Here is a 13,917-nt window from a genome sequence, read left to right on the forward strand (position 1 = left end):
TAGCACAACTTCCCAACAAAACCTCCAACGGCCTCGACGATGTCCCTCCAATAGTACTTAAACACCTCCCTAACAATATTACCAGAAACCTCACAATACTATTCAACAATGCACGAAACATCATCAACTTCCCCAACAGCTGGAAAAAGACTAAAGTATTACCAATACTCAAAAAGGACAAGAACGCCTCGGATCCGACGAGCTACCGCCCGATAAGTTTAACACCAAACATAAGCAAGGTCCATGAAGCAATAATAAACGAAGCCATAAAAGATTTCGGCAACCAACACAACATTATACCAGACACTCAATTTGGATTCAAACATAAGCACTTCACCATACACGCAATACACAAATTAATATCAGATTTAAACCACCAAGTAGGCAACAGCCAACTAGTTGGCGCAGCTCTCATAGACCTCGAGAAGGCATTTGATTCCGTCTGGCTTAACGGGCTCCTCTATATTTAAAAAAAAAAAATTCCCCACAGAACTTATATACCTAATATGGGGCATGATTTCTAACAAATCATTTATAACATGGGATGGTAAAGAACTCTCATCCCTAACATTCAGAATTAAGGAAGGCTTACAACAAGGCACAGTAAACTCACCCATACTATTTAATATATATACTAGCGACTTATCCAAAGTTCTCAAGCTGAACGAACCACAAGAAGCTTCCTCCATCACATTCGCAGACGACATGATCGTTTACGTGAGTGGCAATAGAGTAAACTTAGTCCAAAAAAATTAGAGGACACAGTGGAAAAAATCAACAAATACTTTATTCAATGGAATCTAAGAATAAACCCCAAAAAATCAGTTACTATAATTTTTTGCAAATCATTAGCCCGGCTCTCCTCAAAAGTCAAAGCTAATAGTAATAAATTCAAAATGACCATCACTGCTCCTGGTACCACAAACAAAGAAAAAATACCCCACGCTAAAACTGTCAAATACCTGGGAGTCACCATCAAATACCTACTACGCGGAAACCAACATTTAGATATTCAACTCACTAAAGCCCGCAGAGCACTTCAGGCCAATAGTAGACTGTTCCACTGCACCCAACTAACCAATCGAATAAAAATAATCTTATATACAGGGTGTCCCACTAAGGAGTGGACAGCGCGATATCTCTTAAAGTATTGTCGATAAAAATATAAAAAAATAGGGAATTGCATGGTTCGAGGGGGCCCATTTATTAGCGCGAACGAATTTTGTTTCCGATTATTATTTTAAAAGATACGATGGTCAAGTTCGGTTTTTCAAATGGAACTATTTTTTTTTGAAGACCTGAGTTGATAGTGCGTTCCAAGACAAATTCAATAATCTTTAATGTATACACTTTATTTCCACTGGTTTTTAAGATATTGCGCTTGCAAATTTACTGATTTTCACTGCAAGAAACCCCTCTGAAATGGCAAAAACCGGGGGCGGTCTTACTGACGCCACGGGTGGCACTGCCTGTTGAAATGGATACTTACCTGCCAAAGGTCTACGCCAGAAATGGCAGGCCCAAAGGCTGGACAATTCTTTTCCGCCAGAAATGCTACTTAGGTAGGTACATCTGCGGTATCGAGAAGCGCATCGTTACTTTTATTTCGCACTTGCTTCTACGCTCGGATGGCCGGTTCTTTTGGGAGGGATGCAAATCCGATTAGTTCTGATACAATCTGCTCCCTATGGTTGAAATTTAGTCTAGCAACTTTCACTCCTCCTAACCTAACCAATCCAACTTGCATCCCTCCCAAAAGAACCGGCCATCCGAGCGTAGAAGCAAGTGCGAAATAAAAGTAACGTTGCGCTTCTCGATACCGCAGATGTACCTACCTAAGTAGAATTTCTGACGGAAAAGAATTGTACAGCCTTTGGGCCTGCCATTTCTGGCGTAGACCTTTGGCAGGTAAGTATCCATTTCAACAGGCAGTGCCACCCGTGGCGTCAGTAAGACCGCCCCCGGTTTTTGCCATTTCAGAGGGGTTTCTTGCAGTGAAAATCAGTAAATTTGCAAGCGCAATATCTTAAAAACCAGTGGAAATAAAGTGTATACATTAAAGATTATTGAATTTGTCTTGGAACGCACTATCAACTCAGGTCTTCAAAAAAAAATAGTTCCATTTGAAAAACCGAACTTGACCATCGTATCTTTTAAAATAATAATCGGAAACAAAATTCGTTCGCGCTATTAAATGGGCCCCCTCGAACCATGCAATTCCCTATTTTTTTTATATTTTTATCGACAATACTTTAAGAGATATCGCGCTGTCCACTCCTTAGTGGGACACCCTGTATGCTAATAATACGCCCCATTTTAACATATGCTTCACCCGTTTGGTGGAACTCCAATTATACCACAATGGAGAAACTGAGGGCCTTCGAGCGTAAATGCCTGCGGACCTGCCTCAGGATGTACAGATCCCAACACTCAGAACGGCAACACTTCATCTCAAATAAAATAATATATAATAACGCAAAGATCCCTCGCATCGACTCCTTTTGCATCCAATTAACACGTAATTACTTTAGCAACCTTCCGAACATAAATAACTGTATTATCCAAGAAATAGCATCACAACCTCATAATAAATCAGAAAGACAAGTGAAAACCGGATACACGGCACCGCGGGCATTTACGCTCTGCGACAAATTAGGAATGATACAAAACGCACAGAACATACCAGTTATATACCACTGGAGAAGAATAAGGCGGATAAACGTATCGCCCTCACGTCGACCGAACAACCAGCAGACAACATAATATACAGGTTTTTCCTAACTCTCCCGGAGGTTGACCAGAACTTCAGCAGACTGAACTTCTCAAAATACTGGTGGCTCGAAGCCTCTGAGACCCACATCCAGGAACTGGGAATACGCAAACTCTGCTCAAGAGCCTACACCGACCACTCCCACAAACGAAAACGATACACCTAATATACACAATACAACAAAAGTGTGCAAACATATCAATGTATACTCCCAGCACATAAGAATTCTTGTAACTTTTGTAAATTTTGTATATAACCATAGTAGGGTAAACCAACCAGTGAATGACCGAATTGTTGAATCTATGGACCTTTGACATTAATACTTGAATATATTTATGTATAACAACAAAACAACTGTTGAAATTGCATTTAAATTTATTTTTCTTGAAATTTTATAAAAATAATTACTTATTCGTATCGTAATTTAAAAAAAAAAATTATAAAATTCAAAACGTATAGAAGCCCAGTAAATTACCGCATACTTTTGATAAGAATTTTACCTATTAATGTTTGCTTAATACGCGTAACTTAAAATATAGGATATTAAAAGTGCAACTACACTCTATTTATAAACATATAATAATGTTTAAATTTATAAGTGACATTTCTTTGTCTAATTGTCATTCACTGGTATGCGGTCAATTACTGGTTGGCTAACCCTACACAAGTCGTTTCTACCTCTTTAATTCTTCCGTATAACGAGGCAGGGGTTTTTACCACTTCCGTTTTCCCCATGCATCATGCTGCACTACGTGCAGCTCAAACATGTAAGCTACACCTGTTTCGATTGATAAAAACGAATAAAAATTCAGTCCTTGGGACATCACCCTCCTTCCTGCGAGTCACCTGCGCGGCGACCAATCAGGGAACACTCATAATAATTAAAAGGTTTTTTCTGTTATTTGTCGCCTACATACTTATAAGATTGTATTCATCGGAAATGGACAATAAACACGTAATTAAAAAAAGAATCTCGATAACGTATCCATAGGATTTCGTCGCATATCGATTTTTGAGTTTAGGGGACCACCTTAGATAAGAATTTCATAGTGGAGTCTACATAAAAAAATGACTGTAAACTAGTGTTATCAGTTTCTCCACCTCCTTCTCCTCTATTATCTGGTCTAGCTCTTCTTTCATCTCCTTCATATCTCTGCTGTGCATTGTTATTATTCTCCAGTTTTCATTATTTTTTCTTTATTCTTCTCTCTTGAATATGTTCCGTTCCCTCGGTCGAATCCTCCTCTTCTATGCTCTTTCTTATACCTGTGATAATCCCGCCAATCGCTGTACCTTTTTCGTTCTCTCTGGTGGCATATTTACATTTCCATAAGTATTCTTCTCCTCAATCCACGTTTCTACTAAACCTATCACGATTACATCGATTTCTTTTAATCATTTCGTATCCAATTTTAACTGTGTCTTTTTCTCTTTGACTTATCATTTCTTTCCCAATTCTGTGTACCCCCTCCCCCCGCAGGCGCACGGGGAACGGGCATTGGTACTACCTTTTGTTGTGCCTCCGTTTTTCTTGTAAGCTATGCGATCCTCCAATAGTTTAGAGGTTCGCAGACCTTTGCCGGCTCTAAAAATTTACATCTTTCAACTCACCATCCTCTTTCATAATTAATGTCTCACACTGTCGAACACGATTTTTGTTCCGCAATGTCCACTGGGTGATTCTTATAGAGTTTTTCGCCCTGGAAAAGAATCCGCAAACCGTTTGTCGCCATCACCCTCAATTTTTGAGAAATTCGATTTTGAAAAAAAAATCTGCAAATTTTCAACTTTGAACATCTTTTGTATCGAAACGGTAATAGTTATTCGGTTGCTCGTTGCGTCAAATTATTCTATGAACCCTCCCAAATACTACGATATAAGTTATTATTGCATTATGAACATTTAAATATGTTTAAACAACGATCAAAAGGAAAAGTACACCCGAAATGCACTCATTTTTGAAGATATCTTTCAATTTATTTAAAAAAACTAAGGGCCTAGGAGAAACTCTGACCATTCCACGCGATGTAGCGGACATTTTTCCTTCGGGAAGCATCAACCGAAGTGGTAAGACACATTTTGTTTTCAATACAAAGCGAAATAGTTTGGCAAAGTGACTACCACTGTCGACAGCACACGTTTTGTCAAACTATTACGCTTCTCTATTGAAAACAAAACGTGACATACCACTTCTGTTAGTGGTTTCCGAAAGAAAAAATTCTGCTGCATCGCGTGGAGTAGTCAAATTTTGTTCTTAGACCCTTAGTTTTTAAAATATATAGCAAGATATCTGCAAAAATTGGTGCATTTCGGGTGTCCTTTTCCCTCTGATCGTTGTTTAAACATATTTAAATGCTTATAATTCAATAATAACTTATCTCGTTGTGTTCGCGAGGGTTCATAGAATAATTTGACGGAACAACCAACCGAATAACTATTACTGTTTCGACACAAAAGATGTTCAAAGTTGAAAATTTGCAGCTTTTTCTTAAAAATCGAATTTCTCAAAATCTGAGGGTGATGGTGCAAACGGTTTGCGAATTCGTTTTCAGCCCACGAAAACCTATAAGAAACGGCTATTGAATGTTACTGAACAGAAAAAAGGTTCAATTTTGTTGGACAGTGTTATCGTTCATTTTTACTTTCCTGTACCCTACTTTCACCTTTGTCCCGTGCTCCCTTTCCGCCTTGGCAATATCTTTAATATTTCTTTGTATCTCCTTTTCCATTTTTGTCAGGTCATTGTCAATAAACAACCTCTTATCTTTTAATGTATCCTTTTTTAGCATTATTGCTCTTTTCTGTTGCCAGCTCTTTAACTTCGCTACCAGTAGCCTTATTTTCTCTCCCCTTCCTACCCACTATGCTTCCTCGATTTCTACTCCTACCTGCAATTCGTGCCTCAACACGTACTCCACCGTATCCTTCGGCGCCTCTTTATACGGTAAATCCTCTTCCCTTAGGGTAATATTATTTCTTCTCTCTCTTTTCTTTCTAACTTCTTCCTTTCTTTTTAGCCCCTCCAGTCTTCTTCTTGGCCTCCAGTACTTCTATTCTTTCTCTCATTTCCATCCTTTCCTTCTCCCATATCTCATCCCTCCTCTTCCACTCGTCCTTCAGATTCAACATTCCTTGCCGCAAATCTCTATTATCTTTTCCCAGCTCTTCCATGTCTTTCTTAACTGCTAGCACAACTTCCATCAATTTGTCTAATTTATCCATTTCTCTTCCCTGCTCTGTCTCCTGACAGACCGCCGTTTCCGCAGTTCATATAGCTACCTCTGTTTTAAGAATTCTTCTTCTATTTCCTTTTTGGCCCTTAACCTGTCCTGCAGCATCGAGCCTTCGCTGTCCGCTCTTCTTCTTACCAGCTGTTCTGTCAACGATGGTCTTCCCCTTCTTCTCGTTTCCTTTTGCCTTTCCCCGCCTTCGCCTGCTTTGCTCATTAAAGTAGTCGCACTTCTTTACCTACTGCTGTTTTCGCTTTGTCTTCTTAATTCTTTCACTCCCCCTAGATGTCACTTATCCGTGCCACGTATCTTACTTCGTGCACTCGTTTCACACCTTCTCTTCCTCACCCTTTTTTCTCATCCTTCGACCCTTGATTATACTGCCCACCGAAACCTTGTCTAATCTCCTCGCTTTCCACCCAAGCTCGTAATTTTCTGCGCACTTTTGCCACACTTTTCGTCTATTTCTTTCACCTGTCTACTCCACACGCGTTATGCTCCACGTCACGTGGTTCCCCCCTATTCATTGCATAGTATGCAATATTTGTTACAACGATTCAGAACTTTTTTAACCCTCATCCATCCCTCGTGTCAATTTGACAGTGTTCCCGTAATAAGTTATACTGTTCTGTAATTCGTGATTCTGGTATCAAGCAGTATGTCCTGCACATCGTTTTTTATGCGAAATTTGTGAAAAATCTAAGATGTAAATGTTAACTCATCAATTTGAATAAAAAATATCGAAAAATAACTATTCACCTTATCATTTCATCGATCTTTTACCATTGTGTCAATTTGATACCGAGGGACGGGTTCAGTTCGTGAAATGAGGAACGATTGAGGGTTAATATTGAGGAACCAAATATCTGTTACTGTTATAAAAAAAAAAAAATTTTATTTTTTATAAGATCTATTCCCACTAAAACTTTTATTTTTAAGAAGTTTTCTTTAACAGTTCTCATCGGAACTTATAATGTGAGAACATTTTTTAAAAAAGTTCCATGGTCCATGTTTTAAATAGAACCTATTGAAACGTTTCAGAACTCTTTCGACCCTGGATTATATAAAAAATTCGGTTAATCGGTGATGATTAACTGGGCAGGATGGCCATCGTGTTACGCATGAACGCATGCGCACTTTTACAGTTTTTTACGACACGGCATACATACTGTGCGTTGCTGAGAAGATGACAAACGGAAAGAATGCAGTCCGATTGGTTATATGTGCACAGCCCAACTTTTTTCTAACATACTCGAAGGAGTAGGGCACACGTATTGTCGCTATTAGCCGACGACGCGGCAAAATCAACGAATACGAAGAGACCGAATGGGATACAGATGGTGTGAGTGAAGTACTGCTTTGGTCCTGTGCCGTCCCACTAGACATCTTTTCAGCAACGCACAGTACCTTTTTAGAGAAATCGCGCAACATTAAAGAGGCATTGACTCGTTGTGGCGTCGTGATATTGGCGAGAAATTTTACCAATATTGCGACACAATCGACAAGAAGCGTACTAACATGCAAAAGCCAAGCGCTGAGCGCAATAAAGCTTGCAGGAGGGTTGTTTGTGTACAAAAAGAAAAATAAGCGCCGCGGATGACAGTTTATAGGAATAGCTAACAAAGGATGAGTTAATAAATTTTGTTTTTACTTATAAATTATCTCATAATAAAGTTTAGAACAAGTTTTTTCCAAAACAACATTTTTCAAGTGTGATGACAGTAAATAAAAAAATTATACATACAATTGACAAGAGTAAGGTTGTTTATTGTACGCAAATTCAGTGTCTTTTACACCACGTAGAGATATCTTAATTAAAGGGCCCTTTCTATTTCTTTTAGCAACAAAAAAATTCAATTTTTCCCTAAAATTGGAAAATTTTCAGTAGTCCGTCATCTTGTTATATGTTGAGATATTAACTTTCCCCTAGCTGTATAGACATAAGTTTATATACTTTCTAAACTCTTGGCTTATCTCGTTCAGACTCCTGGTCAGAGGATTCGAGCGAGAACCCTGACCGAAGTCGGAGGACCGAAGTACTTCCCCTGCCTCAGATTATGGAGAATTCTCCGGTCCCGAATCTTTCTCCATAATCCGAGGAACACTGTATCAGTGTTTGGACGCGATTTCATGAAATATGCAACAGGTTTCATAAACGTATAAGGACAAAATATTTAATTCATATTTGCATACGTAATAAAAAACTAAATTCATTTCCATCTAATTTTACAAATTAAAATGTTTTGCAAATTTGACAACAATAATAATCAATCATTTTTGAATAATTCATAGTAAAACGAATTGACAGCCAATAAATTACTCACAATTGCGTTGGCAACTTGAAGCATTTCCTCAAACAAAGACTCTTCTTGCTTATGCCTACCACTGGTATCGACGATAATGATTTCATAACCTTCCTTTTTAAACATTTCTACACCGTCCTGTGCTATTGCCACTGGATCTACTTCTGTATAGCTAAAAAGACAAATTTTTACACATTATAACATTACTTATACTATGATAGTACCATTATTTCTATTACGGAGGCAAGGCAATAATAAATATACAGGGTGATTTAGAATTACAGGTCCATTGGACGGAGGAGGTGTGTGGTAGGGGATGATAAAAGAAACATTATTCGTGTAATAAACATAAGTCAAATTCCGCTTTACTTTTTGGTTACAAGGCTTTAAAAGTGCGCGTATCGGACACCTGGCAAACGATCAATCCATCATACATCGCGCGTTTGAGAGGACTGTAGGCAGTCAGAAACTGGATTTTTTGCATTTTTCGAAAGTACCATCCTTCCCGAGTAAAATGCCGTTTGGTTTATGTTAAAATTCGCAAAATTAAGGAGTTTACCGCCGAAAAGGTCGAGCACGCCTAAACTGTTTCTGCGCGCACGCAGGTAAACTAGATTCCACGTATTCAAGAAAGGATTTACACCTGATCTGTCATATCTTTAGTGTATCATGAATAAAAAGGTTCAACCACACTTATTCATTGCTGTATTTTATTAAATTATTGCAATGAAATGTTATCGTTACTCTAAACGTGTAGAAGTAGCGTCCTTCAGTTTCGATCGAGCATTCAAAGTGAAAAGTGCGTCGTATATGTTGAGATACATTATTTTCAGGTGTACTTTCATTTTTTTTTTTATTAATCATGAGTGGCATATATCCTAGTACACATAAACATGATAGAAAAAAACAGAGGAGGCAGGCCGAAAAGACGCACGTTCTTGGGCAATTAATTTGTTGAGAAAAACGGAAATGTAGAAAAGGAAGCTTCGCCGTCGGCAAAAAAAAAAGTAACGGTGATTTTTCTTATACAGTTACTTCTAACGTTCAGTTTGAAATAATAAACTTTGATGCTGTTCTTAATATTATTGCCTCACGCGTTAAGAGTGTGGCAAAAGTGTTACATTTGACAAGTGAAAATATCCTGCAATAAATGCAGCGACAGATTTGTTCACTCTTCTACTCCATCATTTATATACAGTAATGTTGTGCATGCAGTTATTTCAAAACTGTTTGCAGTTATGAGATATCTAGGTATCGGTTACAGTGGTTTACGATATTTTTACAGACTAATGGATTGACATATGGACGACGCGCATATTATTTGTTTGTAAGTGTGACGTCCCAGCCCCACCATGGGTCGCGCCGGTTAGTCTCCGCCAGCACCGCTAGAGGTCTACTCTTCTCCCAAGTCTGTGGCGCCGCAAGCGCGCCGTTAACATAAAAACTCGTTCAAAGAACGCGGGTTTGTCACGCTAGGAAATTGTAATCTGACTAGCCAACCAGCGACAAGAACGGCGACACCACGCCGGTGTAGCGAGAGACTTTAGTTTTAAGCTGTCGGCAATCTTAGTTTATAAGCATTCTTTTGTTCCTATTACTCGTGGAGAGAAAAGGGGTAAATAAAAAGGATACCACGAGGTCGGTTGTACCTGATTTGAATAATAAGACTTTTATTTTCCGTTATAATCCTCGAGTACTTAATTCTTTGTGGACCTGCCCCGGCAACAGTGCCCAGTAGGTAAGCTCCCCACAAGTCCGAACTTCCAATCTCGAGCGCAATATATACAAGTTCCACGTTATTTCCTCTTAGTGCCCGTGTGTCTAGGGCAGGGTCCGCCAGCTATAGCCCTACTGATGAGTCTAGCTGACGGTCCCAAGACGAAACGCACATCTTCTTTTCCTCCTCGATTTTTAAAATACCAATCCATTTGGCCCGCACACTACTCCAAAAAGCGTGACCGGTCCGAGGGATTACAGTTACACCGGAGGCGACGGGACAAGATCCCTATACGTTCCGGAATTTATCACCATCTCGGTTTCGGACGTAACATAAAGGAAGTTACGTATTTGTCGCCGTGGCTATCGCTAAATTATTCATGACCTCGGCAATAACAGAAGAAATTTGTGGATCTGAAAATGCGGAAAGCTTAATAGTTTCCAGAGACGGCACCTGGAGAAAACGGGGGTTCCAATCTTTACACGGTGTCGCATCTCTCATTGGACACCATACCGGAAATGTGGTTGTTATTATTATTAAATCAAGTTATTGTGCTGTCTGTAAACTTTGGGGACCTCGCAGTGGTACGGACGAATACATGGATTGGCTAGAGAGTCATGAAAACGAGTGTCAAGCAAATCCCGAAGGTTCCTCAGGCAATATGGAAATGGTCGCGACTTCTGATGTATGTAAACAATCCGAGGATGAAACACGGTGTCAAATATAAATATTCTAGTGGAGACGAAGACTCCAAGACATTTAAAACAATTTTACACGAAGACCTGTACGGTGAAGGCTATCAAGTTATAACAAAAGAGTGCGTGGGACACGTGCAAAAAAGAATGGGCACTCGATTGCGCAACGTTAAAAAAGATACTAAAGGACTCGATGGTAAAGGGAAATTGACGGACAAAGTTATCGGAGAACTATCGAAATACTATGGCAACGCTATAAGAGATAGTGTTGAGTGCCAAAAAAAGAATGCTTTATGTTTGTCCTTAGTGTAGGGAACACACTGTACATTTGGCATCAACGTCGGTGTTTTTAGTTTAAGCGCAACCGGATGTTCGCGTTTCGTATTTTCTTACTATTCTGTTTTGTTTTTTTTTGTTTTAACCGACACTCTCACTTCCGTCTTCGTGCATGCTAGAGTTAACCCGCGTTAATTATCCGAAAAATTCTGTTCTGCATTTCATCAAATTAAAGTATTATTTTTCCTAAGAAAAACAGAGACCCAGTTCATTTGGCCTACGGTTAACAAATAATAACTGTGGAGACCGGTGACTAAAGGTGAATACGACATCGCCAGGAAACGGTTGTAAACACGTGGCGTCAGTTGAGGACGAACCGGCCACGTATACGGACCGGAGTGGCATCGACGTTGTGTAGCCGTGTGTAATAGCGTATATTGTTCAAGCGCTGACAGTTTATAATATATAACAGATGTAAAACCCGTGAACAAATAAATAGTTAATGTAATGAAATAGAAGGTATTTCATTCCCTCGCGGGGTAGCACAATAACGAATGCGTTGAAAAAATGAAGACGGCGATTATGGCTAGCGTATATCATAACGACGTGCGTTACGAAAATTAGCACGTTTCAATTTTCTTATGAAAAGCAGCACGTTCCATCGTTTCTGACGAATATTAGCACGTTTGGTCTTCTGCCACGAAGACTAACACATTTGACTACTTCGCCACGAAGAATAGCACATTTCGTACTGTTGCGGCGAAAACCAGCACGTTATACTGTTTCGCCACGAAAACTAGCACATTTGGGAATTTGCGGCGAAAATTAACATATTATCCGGTTTGGCCACGAAGAATAGCCCGTTTTGGATTATACTGCAGAGTGCAGAAACTATCACGTTTCAGCGCGTGGTCAGTTTAACAGAATTGAACTGTTGAATTCGATCAAATAAGTAGAAAGACTGTATCGGACTCGCAGTGTTGAAGAAAAACAGTATTTAGTAAAGATCAAGAGATCTTAAGTAACCGTTCGCATTTACCCCACTAGCTACGGGTAATTGCGGACTGAAAGAATTTTGTTTCTCATTCAAAAAATTATTTGTTTATTAAAGTATCTGTCTCCTAATAAAGCGCTCTTAGATTCGGCACTTGTTGCTCGGGGAGTCCTTAAGAAATCACATGCCATTTGTAGATATTTTCTTTTTACTTTTTCTACTTGAAAATACGTCTATTTTTTATGGATTGATTCAGATTTTTAGTTTTCTTTTGGATCAAAGTTGGTTCTTCATGAGATACTTCGGTTTACGTCTCTATTATTAATTGAAGTTTTTTTCACTGATAAATCGGTTTACCCTATACCGACCTAGTACTAAATAAAAATTGCTTCGGTATTTAAGTTGACGCACTCGTTGACAATTTCATCGCTAAGGATACCAAAAACGTTAGCACAGCGTAACGACGCGAGCGTATTATAATATCCCGTCTCATTTTTCAATACCGAATTTACCACTTATAATTAATTTAATCTACGACGTGGTTTCGTATCTTCCGTGTTCGGAGACTTTGTAATTAACGTTTACTTGGTGAAATGAGTGACAATGGTCATGATTGTAATTAAATAAACATGTACGTTGATAAAACTATAAGATGCCTTTATTTAATTTTAAATACATCACAGACGAGGTATAGAATAGACCTATCACCTTATGGGACTTCGTGTCGCCACCCAATCTGTGTTACCGACCCATCATTTGAGGACTGAATTTAGCGACCTCTGTTCATGAACAGCGTCCAACTCAGCAACTACTCTGAAATGTGTTGAAATGCTGAAAGGTGTGTGCGTACTTGTATACGTGTGACTTGTTTAGAGAGAGAGAGTTTGACATAAGAGGGTAGGCTTTTGTTACGGTATGCTTTGGCTCGGTTGGTCAACGACTCACGCGGATTTCTCTCCGAAAATCCATTTCGTGGATCAAGACACTATGGCGTTCAGAAATGGTATTTCTTCAAAGCCCGTGCAAGCTATAAATTGCAAGATGACATTGTTTATTAGCACTTTGCGTACCCTTGCGAACCCTTTCACGTATCGTGCGCCGAAAAAAGTATTAAAAATTCACGCTGTTACTGATATTCCCACAAGTTTCTAATGCACTGTTTAATCATTCCAGTGAAGTAATAATAATTGGATTCCGTTTGCCCCTAATATTAGTTTACCGCCAACACTGAATTTTACAGTAAAATCTAATTTTAAAAGTCTCGCAGAAAGTTGCATGATGCATGAGTGTCTTGTGGTGCATGGATGCAACTGCAAATCGAGTTACTTTTGAAACCCGCATTGTGAAATAAAAGTTTGTCTAGCCCTGAGAAATTCATCGGTTTAGTGAAGTGTGTGCATGGCATAGTGCATATTATCTCGTGATTTCTCAATTCGCGCATCAATTTCATCGATTACTGGACCATGTGGGAGGCCTTTTAATTTAACAGGATTCCATTGAGATATACCCGGTACTTAGAAGACTTTTTCAGAAACTGAAGGATGTTTAAAAACAGAAAATGATTTTGTAATCGTGTGCAACGCGATTGTAGAGTCAGTGCCTGTGCCTGCCAAAAAGTGTTTCATAGAGTACCGTGCCTCTACGTGTTAGTGATGTGAACGCGAATTCCCATAAGGTGATAGGTCTATCGCTCTATCCTATACTTCGTCGATGTTAGTAACTAAGGGAGAAATAAGTATGTCACTCATATTTTTCCAAATATTCCTGTAAATATTAATTTACACCAAGTTCAACTAAACTGTATTTATACATTATAAATAATACTATGTGATATGTATAAGCATTAACATTAATGTATCAAAGGATTAAATATGCAGAATAAAAGAGAATTCATTCGGCGTAGAAAATCATTTGCAAATCCAAGGCCAAATG

General features: G+C 38.9%; 2 protein-coding genes across 2 annotated transcripts in view; both read right to left on the bottom strand.

Annotated features, from left to right (window-relative positions):
* Srp54k (signal recognition particle 54k) overlaps positions 1–13,917 on the bottom strand; it is a 140,735-nt gene that overhangs the window by 41,472 nt on the left and 85,346 nt on the right. The window contains exon 4 of the mRNA XM_076808596.1: positions 8,325–8,475. Within this exon, the coding sequence (XP_076664711.1) occupies positions 8,325–8,475 (151 nt within the window). The remainder of the gene's footprint in view (positions 1–8,324; positions 8,476–13,917) is intronic.
* Positions 5,041–6,858, bottom strand: LOC143367131 (uncharacterized). Its single transcript, XM_076808698.1, has one exon. It carries the CDS (start codon positions 5,990–5,992, stop codon positions 5,765–5,767), a length of 228 nt encoding a protein of 75 aa, XP_076664813.1. The 5' UTR covers positions 5,993–6,858; the 3' UTR covers positions 5,041–5,764.

The sequence above is a fragment of the Andrena cerasifolii genome, chromosome 3 (genome assembly GCF_050908995.1).
Source record: "Andrena cerasifolii isolate SP2316 chromosome 3, iyAndCera1_principal, whole genome shotgun sequence".
Classification (NCBI taxonomy): domain Eukaryota; kingdom Metazoa; phylum Arthropoda; class Insecta; order Hymenoptera; family Andrenidae; genus Andrena; species Andrena cerasifolii.